A 22,711-nucleotide genomic window follows, 5' to 3' on the forward strand; every position below is an offset into this window, starting at 1 on the left:
TACTTCGGCTTAATTCGAAGCGCACTCTGGATAAAATCAATCGCATCCATCGACACTTCCTCGAACAGTTCCTCCGGGAAGGTGAGTAAACATTTGGTTATATTAAGGAACGTTTCCTGTTTGTTGTCCCCGCCGAACGGTGAACATCCGGTAAGAAGGACGTACGTCAGCACCCCGATCGACCAGATGTCGGTCCGCAACGATAGCGGCTCGTAGTGGAGCACCTCGGGGGCCACGTAATCCGGTGTGCCGAGAATCTCGTATATCTTGCCCGTATCCTCGACAATACGCGCGATACCGAAGTCGCACAGTTTGAGTCCTTCTGTGGAATACGAACAAAAAAAAAACGGCACACATTAGCAAGTGTCACACGATTCTCGCGATCAACTCACCTTCAACATCGTCTCCACTGAGCAGAATGTTCTGCGGTTTCAAGTCCAGATGGGCAATGGACTGTTCGTGGAGATGATGGAGAGCACGCAAAATTTCCCGCATACAGGTCCGTGTTTTCGCCTCCGAAAGCTGCCCTTTGCTGTCGATTAGTGTCTGTAGTTCGCCACCGGTAGCGCTGAAAACCAAAAAAAAAAACAAAGAAGAGTCAGTACGAAATAATGTCCTCCATAGTCAATACTCACAGTTCCAGAATCAGTGCCGTCTCCGAGCGGGTCTCGTGAACCGCGTGCAACCGCACGATGTGATGTGAGTTGGCGCACAGCATCAGCACTGCTATTTCGTGATTGATTTCCTTGGCACAGCACTGGCCACGGCGCCGTCGGCGCAGAAACTTGGCAGCGTAGTTGACGCCAGTTTTCTTGTCGACCGCTCGCCGCACGATGCCGTACTTTCCTCTGCGAATGGGGAGAAATGAAAAAGAAAAGAACGACGTTAGTTGGTTTGGAGTTTGGAGTTGATAAGATTGTGGGATACTAAGTTTGATGTACTACAGATTTCTTGCTAGATCATTATTTTTTTTAAGCTAAGAATGCTAAAACTCTTAGGGTTTCGAAATTTTCAAATAGAAAAAGTCTTGAAACTTGAATTTCATATTGCATAAACATTATTCTCTTAGCATTATTATTTCGCTTCATTTTACCCCGGTTTTGATTGTTTATGTTGCACTGTTAAGTTGCACCAGCAATGCATTGCTACTGCACTGATGATACAATGTTGAAACTGTTGTGGAATAAAAAATTCTTGAATGTTTACAATTGTTGGTTTGTCGCAATGGAATTGAAAAAAATCTCAAATACTTTCATTTTCTTCACGTTCCGTTTTCGTCTCATCAGAGCATTAGCAGTTCAAATGGGGCTGCCATTACCATTAAGTAGTTCCACTTAAACCTCCCAAGCAAACGCAAAATATACTTTAAAAATATTAAACGAACCAAGAGTAAACGAATGAAATTGTTCCGCACAATCCGCTTATTTTATAATCGAAAAAAAAATCAAGCGGATTTATTTTTGCATGAACGTTTTATCGAGAATTAGAGAATGAATTGTTCAAACAAAAAAATGAGGAAGGAAATATCGTTTTTGTCTTTCTCCAAGAAACCTTTCTTAGAATTGCTGGAGAAACCGACTTTCGAACGGAGCCTTGGAGACCCATAGTGTATATACCATTCGACTCAGTTCGACAAGATCGGGCAATGTTTGTGTGTGTATGTGTATGTGTGTGAAATTAAATCAAATGGCTATGTCATCTCGTTCCGAAGATATGATAGTATAAGTGACGTAACCGACAAAACGAATTGTTTTTTTATCGCGCAATTTTCTCGGAGATGGGATCACCTCTGATTTCGTACAGCTTAACCGTTTAAGCACCTCGGAAAAAGTCTCCATGGAAAATTTGAGCTAAATCGGATATGGGTAAGGGATGGCCCGGCGGTTAAAGTTTGAAAATATTCGACAAATCCATCGACAAAGTGAAGAAAATCTAGAAAATAGTTTTGCATGCAATTGGAAATTTTCCACTCAATGCATGCTAGATCTTCGATAATTGCTTGACGCGTATCGAGTTGTGCAATGCTCGCCAACTTTAGAGCAAAATATGAATACTAGATTGTTAATAAAATCGTTTGGTACGCAACGAAATGTGTGGTGTGACTATTTTACTGAGCCTACTTGATCCACGTGCTGGACTAGCATTCACAAACCACACGCTCAATTTTTCATGGGCCCCAAATAAACAAAATTTAGAATTCATCATTATAGGATATTATTTGAATCCAGATATGAATTTTGGGAGGGACGAAGCTCTCCGGGACTGCTATTGTAGATATAATTACACAATAAGAGATCATTAACAAGTGCGACTCTCGAAAATTCCCTCCCGTGGTTGACGGGCTCGACGGTATTGAAAACATCATCAGATACAATCAAGTTGCGTTACAATTTGTTAAAGATATGTGTTACAGTTTTTAGCTTCATTATTGAATTAAATGAATAAGACATGGAATGAATTGAATAAGATTATTATTTTTACGTTTCGTCTTTGACTCATCAGTGCAGAGCAGTTCAAATTGAACTTCTTAGTGCTAAACTAGGCAGTTCAATTTGAACCGCTAAGCAGACGTAAAGTTTCTGCTACTTACAGAACACTTTTTGTTTTGCAATGTCTTTTCTGACGTGCCGAACGAAAACGTGTTTTCGACTATTTCAGGGGTTAGCCAAATTTTGTGCTAGGGCATAAAATGTTGATTCCATTACGCTCCAACATCCGGGGTTGGAGAGGCCAGTAGGGCTTCTTAACTGAGCTCTGTTTTATGTTTCATGTTCATACTACCGGCCCTTATTATCAGTGTGAAGTGGAAATCAAGTGCAATGAACGCATCCCTATTGGGTTTTACACGATGGCAGCAGATAAACGGTAAATCAAGTTCATCTTTGACGTTTATTGGTGGTTTGTGTACCGTAGAATACCGTGGAATCAGATGTATTATTGTGAAATAGAATAAAATAATATAGACTGAACATGTGAGCAAACCACTGATAGTTGTCATACGATGTTCATCCAGTTTATTTTGCAAGGGTGTCTGATGGGTGAGTTGATGTATGAGTGAAATGTAAGAGAAAGTGCATGCAAGAACGGTAATAAAGACCATCGTTTCAGCTCAGGACTAACGATCGACCAATAGTAGAGATAAAATTAGGAGCATTCGCTTCGAGTTTTCGAGTCGCTATAATATCAGTATTGAAAAATTTTCGAACTACTTTTTCTGCGGTATAACCGAAGCAAAGATATTGTATTAAATTTTATCATAATTCATTGATTGAAAGTCGAGTAATCGGTAAAAATCTATTAGAATAGAAATAGTAACTCAATGTTATGATGTTTATATGTGTGTATATGTATGTATGTATGTATGTGTGTATGCATGTATGCAGGGAATTTTTTCACTTCTCTCTAAGGGACACGCTAATGCACAATTTTTTGTATCTCCTCCACTATATTTCATAGAGAAAATATTGAACTCATTCATACCTTAAAAACGTAATATTTTCATAAAATAGAATATCAGAACTTTTAATTAGTTTACAAATTTTTAAGCAGCTTCCAAATTTGGATATTAAAAATCCCAACTTCCGTATGGAAGATGACGCAAAAGCAGAGAGGAAATCATCAAGATTGATATCAACATTATTCCGATTTCTTGGTCTGGCTAGTTGATGATCAAAGTCATTTACGAATTGATAAGTATGATAAGCTTAAAAATGATGACCTGAGGGGATAGCGCGTGCTTCCACAAAAAGCCCTGTATGTAAAGACTGTTCCAGAAAGTATGGACGCACTTTGATTCCGCTGTAAATAATTCACAAGTGTTAGATATTCAAAATTTATTCGATATACTGATAATATTAGACTACAACAACAGAATATTATTCTCAACATTTGCTACTTAGCCATTGTAGACTAGCTGGCGCACCTTCTTGTGAACGTTCCTCATTAAATTCCGTACAGACTTCTTGGCGACAAGTTTTGACACTTTTTTCCAATCTTTTTCGAACTGTTGAATGGTTTCGGCTGCCGAGCCATGTTTCCTAAGATGTGCCTTCGTTAATGCCCAAAACTCCTCAATTGGTCGAATTTGTGGGCAATTTGGTGGATTCATATCTTTTGGGACGAAAGTGACATTTTTGGTAGTATACCATTCTACCGTTGATTTCGAGCAGTGACAAGAAGCAAGATCTGGCCAGAAGACAACAGGATCCTTGTGGCTTCGAATCCTGGGTAGAAGTCGTTTTTGTAAACATTCCTTGATGTATATTTCGCTGTTCATTGAAGCAGTGGTGATGAAGGGTTTCGAAATCTTACCGCAGCTACAAATTGCTTGCCAGACCATAGCTTTCTTACCAAATTTTTCGACTTAAATCGATGTCTCGGACTGGTTTAACACTTGCCCTTCTCGCACCGTATAATGTTGTGGTCCCGGCAAGGATTTGTAATCGAGTTTCACGTAGGTTTCGTCGTCCATGATTATGCAGTTCAAATTTCCAGCAAGAATCGTATTGTACAGCTTTCGAACCCACGGCCTGATCGATGCATCTTGTTTCGGACTACGTTTTGGTTGTTTCTGCTTCTTATAGGTTCGAAGATTCAAACGTTCTTTAGCACGAAGAACATTTGACTTCGAAGTGCCCACTTATTTGGCCACATCCCGAACTGAAACCTCCTTCTTTTGCTCGAACGCCTTCAGTATACGTTTATCCAACTGAGGGTTAGCAGGATCTTTCGTTCGATCCGTTTTCGGTTTATCCTCGAAGGTGTTATCCTAACCGAACTTCCTGATTGCATTTCGCACGGCTTTTTCACTTACTCCTTCCATTTTTGCTATCTTTCTCAGTGACAGTCCGCGTTCTGTGCACCATTTGTACACAATTTTTCGACGTTGTTCTGCTGAAAGTCCACGCATTTCGAAACAAACTAATGAAAACGAATAAACAACTGCACAAGTGGCTAGAGAAGAGTGTAAACAACAGGACGCAGCCATAAAAATTGACAGATTCTGAACCATTGCGAAATGGCAGCGGTTTTTGGTTGCGTCCATACTTTCTAAAAAAGTTTTTAACACAGATGATACAGAAATGCAACAAAAGATTAAAGTTTTTAAGAGGGAACACACAAGCAAAATGTTCACAAGGCATTGAGATACTGTCTCTACTTGAAGAATGGCTCGCTGGAAGAGCTTTCTTTAATTCCGTTCTCAAGAATGATAATCCTAATGCTACAGATGCACTTTCAACAAATACAATATTGTAATTTTGTGATCTGCGGGTTCTCCGTGTACCGGAAATAGTAGTCGTACACTCAAAAACGGAACTCTCTTCATTTTCTCCGAAACAGCTAAGTCGATTTTCACAAACTTTGCCTCAAACAAAAAAGGGTCAGCGTTTATAACTATAGGCTGCTTTTGACCTTTGTTGGGATCTCACTCAGAAAAGAAAATTCAAAAACACAGTATTATTATTTCAAAAGTACTATTTTTTATATAGTTGTTATAATTACTTAAAACATTGTAGAAGATACTAAATCGATCGGATCCACCGTTTCTGAAATATATATTATTCAAAATTTTCAAATTACTGATCTCAGCTGCTCAAATCTCGATAGGCGATTTATCAGTAATAACAATATTTAATCACAGCGATACCTTCAGGTGGAACGACAAACCGAACCTTCGTCCATCGACCACCAGATGTCACTGCATGTTCTGCCGAGTGCCCGAAGACATTCGCTGCTGCACCATCAGACAGGCTGCTATCAGCAGTGAATCAAAAACAAACAAAAAAAGAGGAAGCAGAGCGCCGAATCACGCACCAATTCGTAGCGGACTGTGTGAGTGTGTGTGTTTATAGTAAAAGCCAATTTCATTCACAGAAAAAGCTGTTGATTCATTCATAGAAGCGTGTCCGGAGATGCGATGCTGCTGCGGTCGGGGTTGGCCGAAGATGGATCACGGTGGACGTGGACGCTTTTCTCGAAATGCTGAACTAATGTATACACAATAATCATCCGCCGGTCGGTTCGGCTTTGGGCATCGTCTTCTTCTTTTTCTGCGTCTTCTTTTTCTTCACGAGTACTACTGCTTTTATTTACTTCTTTCTTCATCCTACTCTTCTGATCCTGCACGTGTTGTTTGTGTTTACCGTGTTCCAATGTGTGGATCCAACAAATTGTTTTTAATGACCCCATCGGCGTAAATCACCTCCTCTACAATAATAACGAGAAGACTGCATTGGCCGGACAGAACACGATGCGGAAGTACACGCAGCACCGACGCTTGAGAAGGTCAGAGAGACGAGGAGGACAAGAATGGTGTGTGCCGCCTAGACGATTCCGGTGAGTGATGAAAACCACCTTACAACATACTTGGAAGAAGAGATTGATTTGATTAGATTAGACCGATTCCGGTGTCCACACAGCAGTTCCCTCCATTCGAACAACCGTGACATTTCGAGTCACAACTTCGATTACCAAAAAAAAAAAAAAAAAAAAAGAAACACCTGAACACGTTAAGTCACGTTCGGTTGGAAAGTTGGGGTCCCCCTGTCCGAAAAAAAACACGAATTAACGAAACCAAATCGGTCAACAAACGCCAATCCTTCCCAGCGAACGATTAAGATCAGTGTCAAGCCGCCGGTGTAGAAGAACTGTCCGATGCCCAAAAAACTATAAGCTGATCCTGCGTTGTGAATCGACTAAAGTTGACTGACGGCTTAATTCCGTCCGTCCGTCCATTCGTCTTCAGTCTGAACGGTTCTGATTGAACCTAACATGATGACATCGCATGGACTTTCCCTTTGGATCGGGTTGGGTCGCACACCATTCAGCTATTGTCGAATCAAAACGAAACTAAGTCGCGATTTAGTGGTTTGACGAAGGTGGTAAAACTCCGCGACACAGCACCCACACTGCAACTTTAAAAAAGGCCATCTAAAAGAGGTCGCCTTCAGGTCCATCTACGTCGATCCAGTTTCGTTACGCACCGGTCGTGTAATCATCGTCATCCATTCCATTCCATTCATAGATTGGGACGTTCATTCACTAAATCATTCGAAGCAGAGCAAAAAAAAAACCCCGGTGAAGAAACACTTTAAGTCGCCTATCGTCTATCAACTCTCCACTCGATTCAGACTCCGATTTTGGCAAACTTGCGACAAAGTTCGCGACTCGGTTGGTCGGTTGGTTGGTTCGTTGGATGAGGGCTGGAGGTGGTCTTACAAAAACGGTTGAACCGATTTGATCTCCGATTGTGAAGTGTCTGCACGCGTGATGGCAATCGCAACAGTTCAACAGACATGCGGCGAGGAGGCGGTTTTGCTTGTGTACCAACAAGTTAATTTTCTTGACAGCTAGACTTGACGACTGACGACTGGTCAAAAATGGTGCCCGGTTTCTTGTGTTACCAACGGTGGAACCGGGAGCCGTTTGTTTGCTTTGGTACGCCTTTTTTACGCCGAAAAACTGTTTTGTGCATTGGCCTCATTTAATAAATTGGTTTTACGTAGGATTTCGCATTTATTGTGGTTGATGTTTACTGACATAATTGAAAAAAAAATTTGAGATGTGATATTTTGATAGTAGGTAACCGTTCTTTTACTGAAGAGCAAAAAAAACTGACTGTCGGTAACTTTTCTCTCATTGGTCATAAACTAACTAAACTTTGCACAGTTCCTCTTTAAAGTGTATTAATTTCATCTTATGAATTACGTATTTGAGAGCGATTGGTTCGGGCTTTGGCGAAACTAAACGTATGGAAAAATTAGTATGCTTATACGAAAAAACGTATTTAGAAAAAAAGAGGATTGGTAATGTCAGAGACACAACTCGACGACGTGAATACGAATACGAATCCCGAATTTTCTATATTCTATATATCGTTCGAATTAATAGATTGTGTGAATTTTGCAACGTTTATTGCTCCGCTTCCAGAATTGTGACGATACATCTACACTAAAGTACGACTTATTGGCAACATATTCTACCACAAAATAAAAGAACACGGAATAACACGGATCGAATGCAGTTTTTTTGTACATGTAGATACTGAGTAGTGGTAAACTTAGCATAGTCCTTCGGGAATATTTTAGGGCTTTAGAAAAAAAACTGATTTGTTGATTTTGTCAATGTTCAAAGCTGTTTTTTTTTTGTCCCCTTTTCACAATTTACCCTCTCAAAGAGTGATAAGTTCTTGATCGTGAATATCTCCTGCTGTATCTAACGTATCTATAATATAATTGGTTGTCAACGCTATAACGCCATCCATATCAGTATCTCATCCACGGACAACAGGTCAGCGGCATCCATCGGAATTCGAATTCAAATCGTCGCTCTCCAAAACGAACGCTTTCAGAAAAGGTTCTTTTCAGAACCACCATTATTTCGTTATAAAGAACTATACTGGTTATTTCGTAATATTTAATTGTGTTTCAGAATGTTTCATAAAGTACTAATCTGTACTTTAGTTTAGGTGCATCGTTTCAAATTCTAGTAGTGAAAAAGATCAACTAATTGATATTCGGACGTGTGAAGGAAGCATGCCAGGTTTTTTTTCGTATTCACGACATCCAGTTATGTCTCTGACATTACCCACCCGCCTTTTTCTGACTGCAGAACTGCTGAAAATTGCCACGTTCGGAATGGCATACCTCTACTTGTTCATCGATTATTCCGACTTTTAAGGCTTATACCATAAATTCACTATGACAAAGTCTAGATAACAGTTCGGCTGCAAAGTTCGTATCGTTTAATAGAAACACGCATTTTTTTGCCAAAATTCGTTTTTATTATTCAACATAATTGCCATCAGAGGCGATACAGCGATTATAGCGATCTTCCAACTTTTCGATACCATTTTTGTAGTACGATTTGTCCTTTGCCTCAAAATAGGCCTCAGTTTCAGCGATTACCTCTTCATTGCTTCTAAATTTTTTACCAGCAAGCATTCTCTTGAGGTCTGAGAACAGGAAAAAGTCACGGGGGGCCAAATCTGGAGAATACGGTGGATGAGGGAGCAATTCGAAGCCCAATTCGTTCAATTTCAGCATGGTTTTCATCGACTTGTGACACGGTGCATTGGCTTGACTTTTTTCTTCTTCAAATGAGGCCGTTTTTTTTTTAATTTCGTCCTTCAAACGCTCTAATAACGCTATATAATAGTCACTGTTGATGGTTTTTCGCTTTTCAAGGTAGTCGATGGAAATTATACCATGCGAATCCCAAAATACAGACGCCATAACCTTACCGGCAGATTGTTGAGTCTTTCCACGCTTTGGGTTCGGTTCATCGCGTGCAGTCCACTCAGCTGACTGTCGATTGGACACCCCAGTGAAGTGATGGAGCCATGTTTCGTACATTGTTATATATCGACGAAAAAAATCGGTTTTATTTCGATATAACAGCTCCAAACACTGCTCAGAATCATCAATTCGTTGTTGTTTTTGATCGATTGTGAGCTCACGCGGCATCCATTTTGCACAAAGCTTTCTCATATCCAAATATTCGTGAATAATATGTCCAACACGTTCCTTTGATATCTTTAGGGTGTCAGCTATCTCGATCAACTTCACTTTACGGTCATTGAAAATCATTTTGTGGATTTTTTTCACGTTTTCATCGGTAACAGCCTCTTTTGGACGTCCTCTGCGTTCATCGTCTTCGGTGCTCATATGACCAGTACAAAATTTTGCAAACTTACGAATTGTTGCTTCGCCCGGTGCAGAGTCTGGATAACACTCATCAAGCCATTTTTTGGTATCGGCGGCACTTTTTTTCATCAAAAAGTAGTGTTTCATCAACACACGAAATTCCTTTTTTTCATTTTTTCACAATAACAAAAGCAGTTTCACTCAAAATGCAATATCTCACAAACTAATAATCAGACAGCTGTCAAATTTATACACGTATTTTTTGAAGGTTGGTACTAACTGAAAATGGTATGGATTTAATTCTAGTGGCGCCCTCTCATAGAAACGATACGAACTTTTCAGCCGATTTGTTAAGTTAGTTTAGATACTGATTAGTACATAAAAATATTTATGTTGTCGCGATAAAAAATAAGTCTTATTTTTCTGTGAAACAAAGTCAGTCCGTCCGCCATTTTATCCGCTTTCGTTTTCTGGTAGCGTGCAGAAAAAAGAAAGAAGAGAAATTAAACCGAACTCAGTGATGATCTTAAACACATTGGGAATTGAGGGAGTCACGTGGACGATTCAAAATCTGTACACGACCCACACTTCTCAGGCCTCAAGGATTTTCCAGCGTATCTTCGAGTGATAACTCTTGACTGACTTTCAGAACATCAGTTTAAACAACGGACGCCGAGTTCCAAAGAATCGCTGAATCAGGAAATCACGCTATGTCCGTCCCCAGTTTGTAGAATTATTGTCATGAGCTACCACCATGGTGTTATTTTCCTCGTACTCTTTTCTTTGTTATTTTTTTTATCTGTTGCTCAGCCACCAATGGAAATTGATCTTCAATGTCAACTTCTCTTTCTAAGCAGCCTAGATAATCGTGTAGTATCGGTAGCGGTTCTAAACTGTAAGTCCACCAAACAGATAAGTCGTGGATTATTTCAACCAAGAATTGATCCAATACTGGTTTCCTGTTCCATGTCGTAAAAGGCCACTAAAACGGGAGCTCGCAAATCTAGGTGAATTTTCATGCCGATGACTGAATGACTGTAGAAGCCTAAAAAAAGTAGTTGTAAACGGAACAGTTGTGGGCTTTGCCCATGCGGAGCTTAAAACTCCGTGTCACACCTGCTTTATGACTGGCAATCAAGGTCAAGGTTTTTGGTTCTCCATACATGCTTGAATCTGTGTATGGTGAGTTAAAATTTAAGGATATTCTATCGTTTATCACCCAATATGGTAAGGAGCAGAAATCAGAGGAGTTCATCCATCTTCCTGGAGTGAATGAACCCTTTCTGATTCTACTCTAAAAGGTTTTCACAGAATGTTCGGCTTCCCTTATAGGGGTGCCAAATTTACTTCTGTTCATACATATTGCGAATTGTTCTGCATTCTTCCAGAAATTCTCGTGGATTGCAGGTTTTATTAAATGCGTATTTTGGCACCTGCAGATCGTTCAGCATCCTCTCCCACCTCACCCACTGCACATTTCCTTTCCATGTTCCTTTTATCCTTCCCTTCCCATCAGGAAAATGATGAGAAGCCACGGCAAGACACAAATCTCGCATCAACTAGAGGAACGTGCCACCAGAACTAAGTGATTCCTGAAGCTTTTATCTACTTCTGCTTGAGGGTTTGGAACGATTCTAACTATAGTCCTAATTTACGATAATCAACCTTCGATATTGCCCAAAATGTCTCGATCATTTGGAACTAAGGACAGTTTGTAAAACTAATGTCACAAATTACCACAATATTATTTTCCTCGTTACTATTGAGTAGTGGCAAGTTACCTAATCCAACCAAAACAGGGTGAAGGTTTGAGAATGCTGTTTTAGAAGTGACAGTAGGCGTTTTTGAGGGCACTTTTCGATTCAAATTTTGGCGGTTTATAATCCCGGATGACTTTTTCCTATCTACTCGTTTTTTTTCGTATATAACGGAACCGATTTCCACTTGTTTCGAAATTACTATTGTGTTGTTCAGTAAGAATATTTTAGGTTTCGGAGATATAATCGTATAAGTGACACAAGCGACCAACCACACTTTTCGCTATCCGTTCCATGTTCTCGAAGATGGCTCTAACGATTTCAATATAATTGGGCAAACATAATTTTCTTTAGTTGTTGAAAGAATAACCAGAATCGGTCTAGTTGACCATTTACTGATAATGACTACCGATTGGAGTAATTTTGATGCCAATTTAGAATTTTTTCACGTGTTCTGTTTCGCCCCTTTAAGTGATGGTATAAAATTTTTAACACACTTTACCCTATAATTCCGGAACCGGAAGTCGGATCCAAATTAAATTCAGGAATATTGCATGGGACCATAAGACCATTCATTTGAAGCTATCGGTCACGTCATCTCTGAAAAAAGCGAATAAGTGATTTAAAATTGGAATTTTTTCACTATTCACCTTATAACTCCGGAACAGGGAGTCGGATCCAAATGAAATTCAGGAGTTTTTTGAAGCACCATAAAACCATTCATTAGAATCTAAGTTTGTAGAAATCGGTCACGCTCTCTGAGAAAAATTAGTAGACTTATTTAGATTTTTTTTGCACATTTTACCCCGTAACTCCGAAACCGGAAGTCAGATCCAAACAAAATTCAGGATATTTGTATGGGACCATAAGAGCCGATTAAGCCATATTCAAGAAAAGTTGGTGCACTCATGCGGTACTGTTGGAAAGTAAACATACTGCTGGATAACCATTTTGAAGGATGGAATTTTTGAACCGATTAGTTACTATTGAAAATTTCCATTCACAAATTATAAAGCTTTGTTAGAACTATGTTTAACCTTAGTCAAAATAGAACTAAACCTGAAATCGCTCATTGCGATCTTCGACCACTGATGGCACCGATGCCGGCAGAGTCTCTCCAAGTAGCCATTTTCTCTCCAATGCTCCGTAACACATCGTAAAGTAAATCTCTTCTCGGATCAATTAAAATTCCATTCGCGGTCATCTTGACACCTCATTCTGTGGACACCTTCAAGCCAAGAGGGCAGGGTGATTTTCCTTGCGGTGCCGACATGTCGTTCCTAATAAATGCGTCATCGTCGTGGTGCGGCTTTTTATTGGATGACAGTTTGTACAGGTATCGCCGGGTAGAATGGAACAAAAAAATGGCGACAAAATAAACAATATGATTTGTGTCAATTCCGCAGGTAACGGCCACACGGCTCCTGACTCGACGTACGTTCGCTTGACAGCAGTAGGGAAATATCCAGACGAAAGTGTGGAAAATCACACCACATGGCAATACACCGGGTGATGGCTTTAGTGATTTTCAAGTGAGGAAAAGTATGTCCCTTGTTTTCTTATTTTTTTGTTCAAAGAAGGTGACGGCGATGATGGCGGTCAATGCGCTTTCACGTTGACACCAAGCGGCTGCATTGAAAAAGAATCCTCGAATTCCGACCGGATTCCAAAAAGTCCAACCGCCGACAGCGACGACGACGACGATGACGACGGCCACGACTTCGCGTTGATTTAATCCAATTTGCCAAGTTGGTGGTGGTTGGTCATAAATTTGACGCTTTGCGAAAGTGATATCCCTTCGGGGTGGTGCGGGGCACGTTTTTGAAAGGAATTTCGACGGCTGATGCCGGCCGAATAATGAAGAACACGCTGTGCTCGACGGTAATCCTGTTATTGGTGCTGCCAAACGCTGGTGCTGCGAAAGAGCGAACCAACGAACGGCCATGGGTGCTACGAATTTGTGGTAATCTGTTGCAATAATTAGTTCAGTTGTTCAACTAAACTTCTGTTATTACTGAATACAGTTTTCGATCTTTTTGTCATCGCACATTTTCTATAATTTGTTTCACTGTACGGCACAAATCTCCAAATATCAAGGGGAACGTGCCATTTGAGCCAATTTGTTCTGATTCCTGATTCCACTGTACGCACAGATAGGCAAATTATTACTGAATCTAAACAGCACCTGTTTAAGCTTGTGCTTAAAATTCACTTATTTATGTTTAATTTATGTCTTTCCCCGTTGTTCCTTTCCCCGTTGCCGAATTGGACCTACGATAAAAGCAATCAACTATTAAGAAACGAAATCGCGATCAATGAACAAATTTTCTTTCACCTTCGACGCTACATATTAAATTGAACGCTAAAAAAAAAAGGGAAAAATAATTAAAAAAAACACTTCATTGATATTATTTATTCGTTCAATCGGTTGCTTGTTGAACCATGAAACAACATGTACTTAATTGAAATAATTGTTTGGATTCGGTTTTTTAGAAACTAACTCTTGATTTTTGTGAAGCAGGTCAATTTTGCGGCTGTTTGGCAGTTCAATGCGTTAGCTGGTCTCACCAACTAGATGCCATGTACTCGACCCACGACTAGAAATAATTCTTCGCTTTTATATTAAAAAGACGATACGATCACACAGAATCTGCATCTTATACCATTTCAAAATAGAGGCATGTAGCTAAATTCAGCCAGCAAAAATCTTAAGCGAAAATGGAAAAAACGATATTTCCATTTATTTTCTATACTTCTTTCCAATTTAAAAATAACAACTTCATGGAAGTAACATCTTTCTATCATTTTGATTTTTCTCCGAGGCACGATGGGGCAGCTCTGAAGGAAAACAATAAAAGATTCAATTGATTTCGGTCTATTGCACAAAGATTTCTTATACTGAAAGTGGGCTTTTCGGTCAAATTTTGCTGCACAAAATATTAATTTGGCGTTAAAAGCCGACGTTTCGAATTAGCATCCCTTTCCTTTTCAGGGCCAAGCTACATACAAATATTTTTCATCAAGTAGATTCAAATTCTTTTCCTGGAATCTGGAATGATGTGCGTGGGCAGTGTATGTTGTGAAGTAGTCGTCCTACACGACGAAAAATTTGTTGTCGTTTTATCCTGAAGATGGACGGGATCCTTCTTCGGAACGTCGGCTTTTGACGAAAAATGAATATTTTGTGAAGCAACATTCGACTAAAAAGCTATCTCTTAGAATAAGAAATTTTTGTGCAACAGACCGAAATCAATCAAATTTTTCCTTTTTTTTTTTGTTTTTCTTCAGAGCTGTCTTATCGTGTTTCGAAAAAACCAAAAGATTAGAAAAATGTTACCTCCAAAAAAAATTTTTTTTTATTCAAACCTCTTTTAAGTTGCTACTTTAATTTGGAAAAATATTATAACGTTTTTTATATTATATCATTTTTTTCCGTTTTCGGTTAAGCTTTTTGCTGGCCGAATTTAGCATCATGCCACTATTCCCAAATGGTATAAGAGTTCTGATTCGGTGCATTCTGTTCATAAGTGCATGACATCACCGAATCGTCTCTAGCTTAGTCCAATCGAAATCTCAATATTGATCAATGATGAAGCTTCATACTACAATAAAACTGCCCTTCAAATTTGATTTTCATCCGATAAATACATAATAGTTTAAAGTAAATTAACTGGTTTGAAATAATTTCGTACTAGCACTTTATTCACAATGATCATTGAGTAATTACCAAAATAAATATCAAGAAGGTGTTTAATTCAGGCTCGACATGCTCCGATTTGAATGAAACTATGCACATCTCTGCATTTTTCGAAAGGGCGAAAGTATTTTGTAACTTTGATACAGAGTGAGAAGTTAAACGCAGTTTCAACCATAGGAAAATAAAAAAAGCAGAACTTACAAGCTAAACAATTTACAGGGTTTTTGTAAAATGTAACGTTCTTAATGGAAAAATATTTACACACAGATATTTTGAATATGATTTTACAATTTGAAAACCATAGGTTTGCTTGTTTTCTGAAAGAAGTAGTAGTTATCTGGATATTCAAAGATGAAATTTAATGAACTCAGGTGTTTGCTGAATTTTGTCGGTAACTGTATAACAATAGTGGAGTAAAAAATGAACCGGGAGAATTTAAATTGAAAAAAAAGTCTTTAATTTTCTAATCAATATTTTATTTTGTTATCAAAACTAACGAGTCAAGAAGTGATTTGGCCAGAAACCGTTTCGCGGAATGATGTTTTACCGAAAGGTTAATTTTGCCAAAAGCCGTTTCGCCGAATGATGTTTCACCGTAAGGGTAATTTCGCCGACTGGCGTTCCGCCAAATGTTGTTTCACCGAAAAGGTAATTTCATCGAATGACGTTTCACCGAATGACGTTTCGCCGAATGATGTTTCACCGAATACCGTTTCACCGAATGACGTTTCGCCAAATGTTGTTTCACCGAAAGGGTCATTTTGCCGAATGACGTTCCGCCAAAACACCGAAAAGGTCGTTTCACAGAAAGCCATTTAGCCGAATGAAGTTTCACCGAAAAAGTCATTTCACCGAATGATGTTTCACCGAATGTCATTTGGTCGAATGACGTTCCGCCAAAGGATTTTTCACCGAAAAGGTCGTTTCACCGAATGCCATTTCGCCATATGAAGTTTCACAGAATGCCATTTCGCCGAATTAATTTTCACCGAAAAGGTCATTTCACCGAATGTCACTTCGCTGAATGACGTTTCATCGAATAACGTTTCGCCGAATGATGTTTCGTCGAAAGGGTAATTTCGGCGAATGATGTTTTATCGGAAGGGTCATTTCATCAAATGCCATTTCGCCGAAAGGGTCGTTTCCTCGAATGACGTTTCGCCGAAAGGGTCTACTGTTCGATCGAAACTAAATAGAGCAAAGAAACCTTGCTTTGAATAGACCGGACAAACGAGGCGGTTACAGGTTTGTATTGCCAATTCAGCCATTGTCTCGGCGGTTTAACATATTTTAGCCTATGTCAATGTCAATCGTCTAGCTGACGTAAAACAAAAAACATTTTTTCATGAAAAATTCGAATTTTATAGTTTTCAATAAATAAAGCGACGTTTTAGCAGTTAGTTAAATGAGAACAGTTGCCTACGTTCGTCGTTTCGAACACTAGTTTTGATATATATCGAAAGAAATATTTTAATGTTTCTCGTCTAAAAGTCGAATAAAAACTTCAGTCGAAAAGTCGCGTCAGGTAGCCGTTATCATTTTAGAGACCGCTAGACTCGACCTCGTTTCAGAGAGCACTAGAACTTGACTGATTTATCATATTTAAAAATTATACGATATTAATTACTTTTGCGTAGAAACGTCCCATTCGGTGAAATGACCTACTTCCAAAACTAACACTGGATGTTAACGCAATTTGTTGCTTTTCAAAAATCTAATATAATCTAATAATAATCTACAGATATTTGGGAAACTTCAAATTTTTAATTGAAATTAGAATATGATTCTGAAGATCAGTATAAGCAATGAATGATCGTCCTCCTTGAAGTTGCGGTCCTCGAGACGTAAGTGTTTAGGGCACTTGTAAGGCTGGTGCAACGATCCCCAGGACAAATTGGCTCCGGTAGCATGCTCCCAACTGACTTCCAAGACTAGTAAGGCTGCTAGTGGCTTTTGACGAACATGTAAACATTCGATGAAATTACCAAATCGGTGCCAATAGTTATCGGATGGTCTTTTCACCAAATGGCCTTCAGTGAAATTACTTTCGATGAAATCATCCATTCTCTGAATTTTCGAAATGTTCGAGGTACGACGAAGTACAGATTTTTGCCCAAGCAGTACCGAAAAGTCTTAATTGGACTAAAATTAAAATTCGAAACCAGAACATCAGGACATGCCTTTTTAACAGTGATATCCGTGATCGATACTATCAGAATTGGGGATAGGCAGGAACGCAGTAAAACCGAAACCAATAAATTGTCACAAAAACATGTCGCCCCAAACCATTCTCTTTCGACAATGTGTTTTTTTTTTTTTGTTTACTTCTGGTATAGTTCTTTCCCCGTGGAATTTACCAGAAACATTACCGACAGCGACCAGATCCCCATCAAAGAACTGACGCGACTGGAGACAATTCTCTGGTCGGATAGAGGGTGGCCAAATGAGGCTAATTTATCATCTTGTGATAAATCATGTCAGTTAACGCGTTTAACAATGCAAGTTTGCTTCTGTGGGAAACAAACAGATTTTTTGTTTCCGCTAGTTTACGGATCAGACGCGGATAACTCAAATGTCACCCGTTGTTGTTTTCGTTTTTTTTTCGGTAAATTATTCCGGGACCGTATGGATAAGCGCCATCCTCGCGAAATTTTTTGTACCACTGGGAATTCGACAACTCGGACATGACTCAGAACGAAAAATCTGAACAAATTGGAACCTATTAAGTATCCTGCTTTTTTGGCGACTTCCGCGACTTGATCACACATCAAACGGCCTGGGATGACAAATGAGCCGCGCTTGATTCCCCTCCTTTGTCCCCCCGGCGTTTGGATTGTCATGAAGTTCGTCTGCTGGTTTGGATTGTCATGAAGTTCGTCTGCTTCGAACGTCAACCGGAACTACTACTACTGTTCTCCGCAGTTCTGTTCAGTGATCCGATAATTGATGATCCTCTCTCTGGCACCACTCGAGACAGGTCGCCTGGTTTCAAACAAGCTCTTCGCATATCAAAATCAAACATAAATAAAAGCTCAATAAATAACGGGTAAACAAGTTGACTATTATCGTCGGTCCGTGGCGTCTCGAGCGCACGGTGGCGGCCGAGCTCAAAAATAAAGGTTTCTTTTTCGAGAGAGAGGGAGAGAGAGTGTGTGTATGTGTGATCATTTTAATATTTGCGATAAAGACCAGCCCGGTTCTCCGTGACAGACCACCGACGCCTGGATTAAGTCCACTCACAACACCGCACAAGCAAACTCAACCAGCAGCAGGCCATGAGTGTTCGAGAGTAAGACATAAACTAACGCGTCGTTATTGCGAGCCGTTAAGTTCTTCCCCTTGTCCTCGCCCTCGCATCCCCGCCAGTCTTGCCCCAACCAAAAGGGAATAGTTTCGAGAATGTGTGCCGAGAGAAACCGAAACCGAAACCAGGCGGTAAAACGATCATTACTGTTCTATGCAGTAAAATGCACTGTTTATCGGCTGGTAACAAGCGCTTTGACAGCTGTGCAGTCATTCGGAGATGGTGGTTGTGGTGGTGGCGATAGAATTAATAGACACGGTATAAACGCAGGCCTCGGCTCTCGGACCCGGTCGATAAGGAACCTGAGCAGCTGATTGCTTTGTCCCGAGGTAAGCTAGCGGTAATGGATGTCATTCTATTAACAAACGAAGATTTATTATGATCCGCGTTAAATTGTGCGCAACCGTGTGTTTAGAGCTTTCAACTTTTTTTTTCTTAAACCGAATTCGAGGATTCGGATATACACATTTACGAAATTGAAACATATAACATGGTGAAATCATCTTATGGGTAGGATTACTGTTAGTTTTTTTTTCTACAACAGATTTCATGTTTTTCTCGAAATTTTTCAAGCAGGTCTATAAATTTGAAACACAAACGTTATGACCCGATTTGCATTAAATAATAATATGGAGGGACGATTTCGAAATCTCGAAGAGTTGTTCAGAACGATGGACCAGAAAAAAAAACGCGGAAATGATGAAATACTTACGAACAACAAATATTTGTTTCAAATACAAAAATTACTTCAAACTAATAACATCAACAGAGAGTATAATCAAAACAATCAAAACAGGGCCTTGGCATTACATTCCTTTCGTGATATTTAGCCTTTCAATTTCAACAAACAGTTAGCTGAATGACGCTAAGTCAATTCAGTTTGGTGTAAGTCGTTCAAACGTTTTTCACTGATTTTTTTTTTGAAAAATTCTGATTATTGAGTGCCTTTGATTAGGTAAAAAATATAAATTTTATTGCATAATTGTCTGTACGAGGCTAAACCTAAATTTTGATATCTATATTTCAATTACATTTCTTAAGTTATCTTACAATTTTCAGCCTACTGTGTTCGTTTTTAATTTTTTTATGAAACTATAGTCCGGTAAAGTCCCATAGGGATTTTGAGTGTGTCACTTCATCGCGATTTGGTACAAAAACTAATGATGCATGTTTTTCTTAGTCAGAAATAGGAAATGGAAACTGAAGGTTGAAGCTACACAACGGTATAGATAACTTGGGTAAGTTATAATGGACGCTTTTTTTTCAAATCCCTAAAAATGTCCGGCTTAGCCCCGGTGTCCCCTACAAAACAACTCAATCATCGTTGAAATATTTTCTGAGGAGACTCTGTGCGAAAAATTCTAAACTGTTGAAATTTCTTTCATATTACAAAATTACTACAAGCATAGAAGTACAAAATTATCTAGTCTTTCTTTTTAATCCTTTTATGGGCTACCCGAAAGTGGGGGTTATAAGTCTCCTCACTTTCTATACCAGACGAACTAGGCTATGGTGCCAAAATGAGGTAGTTAATCTTTTATTCCTGATAATAACTAGTAACGAAGGAGAAAACCCTCCAGCATGTAACCCAAGCGACAGATTCCTTTACGGTAACCAATTTGCAACGAAAGATACAAGTATCCTCTATTGCAAGCTCGCTAAAGAATTTGTCACTGGATCCTCTCTTCTATATTTAACATGCAATCAAATTACTAGGTGTGCAGACTTTGGACCATGTTATCCACGTTGTTTGAGGCTCCCAGAGATGATAAAGAAGACATGATTCCATTCCCCTTTCGGAGACAAAGGGCTGGGGAAACAGAAATATTGAGTTAATACACATTGAGATCTATGCACACATACATACCACCAATCATGAGAGATTTGATTAGCATATTTCATTTCTTCCACAGATCAGTGGGCAGTATCGGTTCTGTCATAATCATTGCAATGTACTGAGGACTATGAACAGTTTTCTAATCCTTTGAGAAATATATTGAGTATTTTAATTATCGTTGTTCCGTGCTGAGAGTGATGCAGTTAGAGTAATAAATAAACAAGCTATTGTAGAAAGGGAAACTACAAAAAATTCTCAAATCGACAACATTGCTGTCTGTAACAAGAATAACATGTATTTTGCAAGGAAATACTAGGTGTTATTGGATGAAATGGTCCACGTGAATCGTATTATTCCAGAAACTCACATCTTACATTCTTACACCTGCGTCAAATTTGGAGAAATTTAGGTACATTCAAACCTTCCCCGATCTGAGCCGATTCGAATTTCCCGGTTTGTGAAATAAAAATGCCCGGTTTTTAGAATAGGCCCAAATCGTTTCTGATTAGTTTTTTTTCTAATATTCTTTCATTTCAAGCTTCAAACAGATATCCCATGTCAAAAGAGAACATTATAATAGGCCCGCTAGTTGAGAATTGAAATATTTTTCGAATATGTCGATGTATAATTTTTTTGAATAGGATTTTGAAATGAATTTGAAATTTGGATCGGAATTATGCAACTAAATTCTGGAACTGAAATTGAGGGTCAACTCGACTTCAGTTTTAAAATTAAATTGTATTTTAGAAATTCAGTTCTAAAATGGATTCCAAAATTGGATACAGGAGTCAGGACTCCAGAACGCAGATCAACAGTCTGGATCCAAAAGCTGAATTCAGGAACTAGATTCTGAAGATTTTATAATTAAATTCCGAATCTGGATTTTATATATATTTTTATATGAATTTTTTATTATATACAAAAATAATAAAAATAATCCTGGCTTAGAATTCATTTTCAAAATTCAGTTCCAGAACATAGGTTAGGTGATCAGTTCACAAATCCAGATCCAGAATTCATTTCCAGAATCCAGCATCAAAACTGAGTTTCAGAATTCAGGTCAAGATTTCAGTTCTTGCATTCAGCTCCAAAATTCAGTTCGATAATTCCAGGTCCGGATTCTTTAATCTCAAAATAAGTGAAGCATCTAATCTATTCCCTTTCCCGTCATCCGGTTATGTCTATTCCATTACACACCCGCCTCTTTCTTAATAGGATTTTAAATGCTAAGCATCTCTCGTGGAATAACTACAATAATGTCCAGAAAGAATGAGATCTCCATAATGAACTCTTCGCTGGTTTCTAGCCATTTTTATTTCCAAATAGCCCAACAAGTTTATCTTCCATGAGAAATCTTTCTACAATTGATTTTCAACATTTATAGTGTACTTATTACTCAAACAGACTGATTCAGATAATCTACCACTACATTATTCAGGATTTCAAAAGGAGCAATGATTTATTCAACTAGTTCTACATATATGATAGCACCTTAGAACTAACCGACTAGGATACAGATCTCATACCGAAAGAAATGTAAAAGTTAAAATTGTTTTGGGAATTATAGGTGCAGAAACCGTGAAACTTTTCCTGATTGATATAAAAATGCTGCTAAACCCCTAAAAAATTGGCCATATTTCAAATGTGTGAGACAATAAGTTGTTTCAACACTTTGTTTGAGCATCTCACTCAAACGCAAAATTGGGTATTGTCTCCTACTTTTTACTTCATAAGTAAAAGAAATCAGGATCCTGAAAGTTGTTACTTATATTGGAACTAATATTATTTTTCCCGGTTTTGCACTAAATTTCCCGACCTTTTCCTTGATTTTCCGATTTTCTCGGTCACTTGCCACCCTGATTTACTCTTATTTAACTTCTTTACTATGTCAATTTTTATGGGTGCGTCCTGTTGTTTACACTCTTCTCTAACCACTTGTGCAGTTGTTTATTCGTTTTGATTAGTTGGTTTCGAAATGCGTGGACTTTCAGCAGAACAACGTCGAAAAATTGTGTACAAATGATGCACAGAACGCGGACTGTCACTGAGAAAGATAGCAAAAATAGAAGGAGTAAGTGAAAAAGCCGTGCGAAATGCAATCAATAAGTTCGGTGAGGATAAACCGAAAACGGGTCGAAAAAAAGGTCCTGCTAACCCTCAGTTGGATAAACGTATACTGAAGACGTTCGAGAAGGAAGGAGGTTTCAGTTCGGGATGTGGCCAAAAAAGTGGGCACTTCGAAGTCTAATGTTCTTCGTGCTAAAGAACGTTTGGATCTTCGAACCTATAAGAAGCAGAAAAAACCAAAACGTAGTCCGAAACAAGAAGCATCGATCAGGCCGAGGGTTGGAAAGCTGTACAGTACGATTCTTACTGAAAATTTGAACTGCATAATCATGGACGACGAAACCTACGTGAAACTCGATTACAAATCCTTGCCGGGACCAGAATATTATACGGTGCGAGAAGGGC

General features: G+C 38.9%; 1 protein-coding gene across 1 annotated transcript in view; it reads right to left on the minus strand.

The window, feature by feature from the left end:
* LOC131426257 (death-associated protein kinase related) overlaps positions 1-22,711 on the minus strand; it is a 243,066-nt gene that overhangs the window by 7,115 nt on the left and 213,240 nt on the right. The window contains exons 2-4 of the mRNA XM_058588857.1: positions 636-848; positions 393-568; positions 4-322 (exon numbers count right to left, since the gene is read on the minus strand). Coding sequence (XP_058444840.1) covers positions 4-322; positions 393-568; positions 636-848 — 708 coding nt within the window. The remainder of the gene's footprint in view (positions 1-3; positions 323-392; positions 569-635; positions 849-22,711) is intronic.

The sequence above is a fragment of the Malaya genurostris genome, chromosome 1, assembly GCF_030247185.1.
Source record: "Malaya genurostris strain Urasoe2022 chromosome 1, Malgen_1.1, whole genome shotgun sequence".
In the NCBI taxonomy this organism is placed as follows: Eukaryota; Metazoa; Arthropoda; class Insecta; order Diptera; family Culicidae; genus Malaya; species Malaya genurostris.